Here is a 6,673-nt window from a genome sequence, read left to right on the forward strand (position 1 = left end):
GGCGCTGCGGGCCGCCGGGGCCTCCGCTGCCGTTCGGGCCGGCCGCGTCCCCGACGACGCCCCAGTTCCCCGAGTCCCCGCGCTCTGCCCGTGTAACCACTAGGGGCGTGTTTGTGTGTGAGTCGCGCTCGCGTCTCACCTGCAGAAACCCGGAGACGTTTTGCGGACGCAGCAGCTGAGGTAACACGCGGCAGAGCGCTGGGGTCGGCTGATCCCAGTGAGTCCGGCCCTCCCGGAGGCGCAGCGCTGGAGCCGCCCATGGCGGCCCGCGCCAGTTGGGTCCGGCCGGGGAGGGACCGGCCGCCGCGCCCCTCTGCGGTGCGCTTCCTTGATGCGCTTGTTCTGCGCCCCCCTGACTTGGGGAAGCCGCTCGGCCCCTGCACCTCTGGCCTGGACCCCACTTCTGTGCGCAGGAATAAATCTTTTTAAAAAAAATTTGGATGACACTCAAGTGGAACCGGAAACCCACCCTAGGCCTGCAGGGAAGGGGAGAGAAGGGGGTCCCGCGTGGAGGTGGGAAGGGGAATGCCCAGGTGTTACCCAGAATGGTGACAGTTTTGAGGCTTTTTTAAAGGATTTATTTATTTACGCAGACAGAGCTGGGGCACAGGCCAGAGGTGCAGGGACGTAGAGGATCCACCAGAGGCAGAGGGGGCAGCGGAAGAGGCGGATGGAGAAGCCCACTACCGAGGGGCAGCGAGCAGAGCGGAGAGGTCTGCCGCGCCCGGGGGCCACTGGCCAGGGTCAGTCCCTGGCCGGATCAGCTGTGGTTAGCTTCACAGTGCTGGCAAAAGCAGTTGGTACCCAGTGCGACTTGTGTGGGAGTACAACTTCCTTACCCCAAAGGGAAAATGTCTGTAATAGCAGGAAAGGGGGGACCGGAATGCATAGAGAAACAGTGACAAGCTCACAGATCAACCAAACACTTTCAAAACTAGGAGGACGCCGTTAGCGAAACAGGCACCCAGCACAGAGCCAGACCAAGGGACACTAGAAGGTAAACGCAGGGGAGGCCGAGCCCAGCGGGCAGCGGTCAGAGCGCACCGCAGCCCAGCGCCGTCCAAAACAGAAGCCAGCACAAACGCTGGAGTCAGGTCGGTGTTCCACAAATTCATTTCAAAATAATTCTCAAAATTGATGAGATTTCACCACCATAAAAAAAAATGCCCCGGGCTCCTCAGGACACGACCTTCAAAAGCGGTGCACCGCCCGGTGTCCTTGTCGTGACAAGCAAGCAGACATTCCGCCCCAGCGGAGGAGCAGGGCCCAGGGACCCAGGGGCGCTGTCCTGTTCCCGGCAAAGGCCGGAGGCCGTGTGGGCGGTGCCGCGGCCTCAGAGGCCTGGGAGGCCGGTGGTGAGACCGCAAAGCAGCACCCCAGCCTGGGAAAGAGCGACAGAAAAGGAGGCTCTTTAAAGGTTTATTTATTCATCCATGCATACAGAACTGGGGTGCAGGCCGGAGGTGAGGGGCTGAGAGGACACCCCAGACAGAGCGGGGAGCAGAACAGGCAGATGGATGAAGCCCACGGCTGAGGGGGCAGCGGGGAGCCGGGAGGGGTCTGCTCGCCCTGGGGCCCCTCCCTGGCCGGGATGGAACTCGCAGCGCTGCGCTTTGACCCGCTGCGCCCCCAGGGAGGGTCCGGTGTTCTATTTTGGAGTCCGCGCGGCTTGAGCTACATGCTGAAGTATTTCAGGCTGTGGTGTCTGGGACGTGCTGTGACTTAGCCCTCCTGGTGTGGGGAAACGGGGCTGAGCAGCAAGTACAGATGAGACAGGTGGGTCTGTTTATGCTGATGAGTACTGAAGCCACGACAAGGCAGTCTGCCCAGCCATCAACTTTTGTTCTAGGCGTTCCACAGTAAGATATAAAAAGAGAAAGAAAAAAGGGGAGGGGGGCTGTAGAGTAAGCACATACAATAGAATTAAAGAATAATTTCACAAAATTTGCTAGGTATTTTCTTTCACTTTTTCTTCCAAGATGTCTTCTATATATAAATTAGAAGAATTTCAATAGAAAAAAGATGTGGGCAGTTGCCACTGAGCTGCTGCTCGTGTCCTGGAAACACTCAAGAAGTGACTAACCCGGGGTCCGACAGGCTGGCGACTCTCCCGGAATGACTCCCGCATCTTGCCGCGCTCCCCACCCGCCGACAGCTGTGGGCAGTGGCGGCCGCCGGCCACTAGAGGGGCCTCTGGGCGCGCGGAGGGCGGGCAGCGCCCGAGGCCGGGAGCCCCCACCCAGGCGGCGGCGTGGGTCCAGCTGCTCCGCCCCCTGGGTTTGCCCTCAGCCGCGCGCGGCCCTGCTGCCCACGGCCCCACCAGCGCAGCGCCCGCCCCCCACCCGAAGGCGCACCCTGAGGGCCGCGCCTTAGTCACCACTGGCGCCCCCACGGCGGGCACGGGCCTCCCACACCGGTCAGGCCTTCGGCCAGGCCGGAGGCGGCCTAAGCTCAGGGTGGAAGCGGCAGTGCTGCTTTCTGCCCAAGTCCCACCCTCGTCTGCGCCGACACCCCAGCTTCTCACGAGCTCACTCAGGCCCAGTGCTGCGGGGGTGGGGGGGACGCCCTCAGGCTGGGGGCGGGCGAGGGGGCCGGGCTCAGGCAGGCTCTCTCACTGCCCGGGGCCACCCCTCAACGGGAGCCTGAACACCACCTCCGCCCAGCCCCCCCCCACCAGCCCGGGGCACTGTCTGCAGGTGCCGCGAGTGCCCCGCGCGCAGGCGAAAGAGCCGCGAGACAGACACAAGAGGTCTAAATGATGACGCAAGTTTAATACACAAAACCAGGCATTTACCACTGTCGCATTGGCCGTTTCTGGACAATACAAAGTAGGGCACATGGAGACACTTCCTACAAATGTTGTGCCCTGTCCCCTTCCCAAAGCCCCAGACCTCCCTCCCTCCTAGTCCCTCAAATAGTCCTGGATAAAACACTTAAATACATCATAAATAGTAAATTATGAAAAAAAAATAGCAAGAATTTTTCCTTCTTGTAAAAAAAGAACATGGCAGCAAAGACAGCAGCCAGAAACGGGCTGTGGGTGTCTAATATAGACAGTTACTGGGGGGGGGGGGCGGGCCTGGGGCGGCGCCGGGGTCGGTGGGCGCAGCTGCGCACCCCCGCCGGGAGCGAGCGGGGCCTGGGGTCACAGCCGCCACGTCCAGGGCTTCCGGGCTTCCGGCCGGCAAGAGGCGTGCGGCGACTCAGCGGTGAGCCACCGGGCGCCATCTGCCGAGCCCCAGACCGTGAGAATCCGCTCGCCCGGCAGCTCCGACCGCCAGTGGGCACTGCCCCGCTCCGCCAACAGCAGAACACTGTTGCAAAGGGGGGAGAGTAAGGGGAAATCTCCGTCGGAGAAGGATCTGAAATTCATTTGGTGAGTCTTCGTGTTTATAAAAGCCACCAGCATACATTTCAAATTGCAAAATAGTAATCCCGGTGGCCTGGCAGTGAGAGCGCTCCCTGCCGCGAGGGCTCTGACGCAGCCTATGACTGCCCCACTGTTGAAAGAACGGGGTACAGGCACCCCGTGTCCTGCTCTTCCCGCAGTCTGAGAAATTCACCGGGCGAGGAGCAGCTTGAGCGGCCGCCTGGCCGGCGTCGGCGTCGGCTCCCCCGAGCTCAAGCGCCGCTCGGACACCGGCTGGGCTGTGCTGGGGGCCGAGTTTCCTTCTCTCAAGGGAGAGAGAGGCCGGGAGGCGGTTAAGACACCCTCAACCCACAAAGTCTTTACACAGATCACAAGGCTCTGCTTCCAGAAAGCTTCGTGGAGATCGCGCGCCAGCAGGTATGTCCTGAGAGAAGAGTCCAGCTCCTGGTAAGGGGCGGTGGGGGGGAACCACCGGGCTCGGCGACACCACTGTCAGCAGACGGGCGGAAGCCACCCAGCTGCGGGGGCCACGGCTGGCCGGCTGACGCTTCACGGCACCCACTCGGGCGGGGGTGCTGTGGTCCCCAACTGTCCGAGGCACTAGCTAACGCCCACCGCAGGGAAGGGGAACGAGACGAGAGCCTTCCTGGGGAAGGAGCGGGTGTCCTCTAGCCCCACTGCGCCCCTTTCGAGGGCCAACAAGAAACTGAGCGTCGCTGGGCAAGAGCTGACGTCTTGAATCGCGCAGATGGCAGAGTCCTGCTCCAGATCCTGAGAGCTCTTCTCACTGGGGAGGGAAAGGGTGCGAGGTGAAGGACGTGGCCTGTGAAGTAAGAGCCAGAATGGCGTCAAGTCCATCCTGAGCAAGTCAGCGACTTGACCAGGCCGGCAGCTCGAGGGCTGCCATTCCCGCCGCGGGGGGCAGAGACAGCAGAACAGCACCCAAGACTGGGCCGTGCCCAGCGGCCGGGGCGCCGCTCCAGCCCTCGGCCAGCCCTCGGCCAGGCATTGACCCGCAGCCGCCAGGCGTGCCCCGCCCACACCGTACACTCACGTGATTGCACTCTGACTCTGTGACTTCAAGTTTTTCCGAGAGGGTTGAACTGCCAGGAGAAAAACAAGGGGAGAGTTAGTCGGTGAGAAAAGGGACTTCCCTCCCAAGACAAACCCCGTACTGCTCCTCCAAACTCGACCCCGGCCCACTGGGAGTCAGAGGCGGCTAGAGGGTATGGGGGTGCAAGCGCACCCCTCCGCCTAATGTCTGAGTACCAGAAACGACCCCCAATACCCTCTTTTCCAATTTTCTTCAAGGCCTCGTGTGGCCGGTGCCACTAGCACGTCGCCGTGAGCCCCCTGCTGCGTGGGCTGGCGTGACAGGCGCCTCTCGTGGGCTTCCAGCACGCCGCGCCGGTATGAACCCAGCTCTGCGGCAGCACACAGACCTGCCCTCCCCACGTGCTCTAAAGGAAGCTCGCGCCCTGCTGTGGAACTGGGCACCGCTCAGTTGGAGAGGTGGCCTGAGAGGAGCTAAATGCTGCCAGTCACCAGATGTGACGCGGTTGCTGGAGCCAAGAGCTGAGCCAACCAGAAGCCCCCAGACGGCACCTTTGCCCTGGCTGACAGACTGGCACCGGAGACTGTGCCAGGTCACCAGCCAAATCGTGCCTAGATGTTACTTTCGTTCCCGTTTCTCACTGTGTTGTTTTTACGGAGACGTGTAGAATGTAGAGACACGGTCACACTGCCTGAGGCGGGTCACCGCAGCACGCCACCACCACGGCACCCCCCTCCACACCCCGTCTTCCTCTCGGGGGACGAGACTCCACGTCCCATTTCTAGGCCTGCTGCGGCGGCGTCGTACCTGCTCCTTTGTTCTGTTTCCCTCCATCCCACACGGGTGAGATGACCCCCCTGTCTTCCTCCTGACTGACTTCTCTCACACGATCCCTCCATCCTACCCACGCAGTTGCGCACCTGCTAACACCTGACGCGGTAAATGCGCGTCGCCGTTAGCTGAGCGGGCGCCCCACTACACGCGCTCGCAGGGCGCTGGCAGACCCGGACAGACGTGCCGACGAGGGAGTGGGCCTGAGAGCACTCGAGTTCCAAGTGGGCCTGGGATGCTAAGCCCCTGAAGGTCCAAAGCAAAGTGAGGAAAATCTCACTGGAAACAAGAAAGGGGCCTTGATCACGTGGAGGAGCCACGTTTGACATCGCATCACCGACGGCGGTGTAGGAAGCAGAGCGCGTGGCCTGCCAAACTGGATAATCTGGCGGAGGAGAATTCTGAGAGAAACGCTGACGTGGCCTCACTTGTTTCTTTTCAATAATCACAGTAAAATGCAGAATAAGTAAATTAAGGGGAAAACTGCTAAGCAAAAGCAGCCCCTGTTCCGGAAACGGCCAGCCCCTCCACATGTGAAACTACTCGAAACGTAAGAAACTGCTTCTGAGGAAGAGGAAGCCCAGGCGCTCCCAAAAGAACGTGTCTATGGATGAAGCCAAGGGAACCGCTAAGAAGCGTTTGCACAGACCCGAGTAAAGTCACGGCTGGGCCTCAGGCGCAGCGGAGACGCAGAACCAGGGCGGGCACCACGCCCTGGGCTGCGAACCACAGGCTGAGCGGCGGCACGGCGGACGGGGCTCTGTCCAGCGGGGGACCCACTCACAGAGGCGCTCTCGCCTGAGGCAATCCCTGCCAGCCTGGACTGCAAAGGACAGACGCCGAGGAAACACAAGCCCACACTTCTACCGGCAACAGGCTGGTATTGCTGAGGGCATTGCTGCTTTCAGGGAAAAGGGAGACTCAGGAGGCAAAGCGAGGGCAGCCGGCGCCCGAGAAGCCCTCCCGCTCTGAGAGCCGAGCGAGCGCCGACATCTGCCGGGCTTGGAACGAGCCGCGGTGGAGGACCATGCTGCGCGGGCAGTTTCCAGCGTCTCCTCACCACCGTGTGCTGCGGCCCAGCTCTGCGGCCTGATGCCCGCCTGCCTCTCCTCCCCGGGGAGGGCAGTGCGCCTGCAGCTCCCCGTGAGGACCATACTCGCGCTGTCTCACGGCCCGACAGATGGCGTGCGGCACCGGGGCCTGGGGCGCACGCAAAGCCGAGGAAACTGAGCACCCAGCGAACCCGCAGCCAGTGTGCCAGGCCCGGCGCCGATGCCATGGGAAAGAGCACTGGGAGCGGCCCCGGCACGGCCCGCCTCACCTGTAAGACTGCAGGATGTCGATGATGCCGATGTAGAGCAGCAGCCGCTCGCCTCTGCTGTTCCGTGCGGGGATGCCGCCCATGCTGGGAGAGACCA

General features: G+C 62.0%; 1 protein-coding gene across 1 annotated transcript in view; it reads right to left on the reverse strand.

The window, feature by feature from the left end:
* Positions 1 to 2,750: 2,750 nt before the first annotated feature.
* Positions 2,751 to 6,673, reverse strand: part of PIP5K1A (phosphatidylinositol-4-phosphate 5-kinase, type I, alpha) — a 16,861-nt gene continuing 12,938 nt past the window's right edge. The window contains exons 12-13 of the mRNA XM_012730159.1: positions 4,425 to 4,473; positions 2,751 to 4,157 (exon numbers count right to left, since the gene is read on the reverse strand). Of these exons, the coding sequence (XP_012585613.1) occupies positions 4,155 to 4,157; positions 4,425 to 4,473 (52 nt within the window). The 3' untranslated portion in view covers positions 2,751 to 4,154. The remainder of the gene's footprint in view (positions 4,158 to 4,424; positions 4,474 to 6,673) is intronic.

The sequence above is a fragment of the Condylura cristata genome, unplaced genomic scaffold (genome assembly GCF_000260355.1).
Source record: "Condylura cristata isolate star-nosed mole 26May11 unplaced genomic scaffold, ConCri1.0 scaffold00026, whole genome shotgun sequence".
Lineage (NCBI taxonomy): Eukaryota > Metazoa > Chordata > Mammalia > Eulipotyphla > Talpidae > Condylura > Condylura cristata.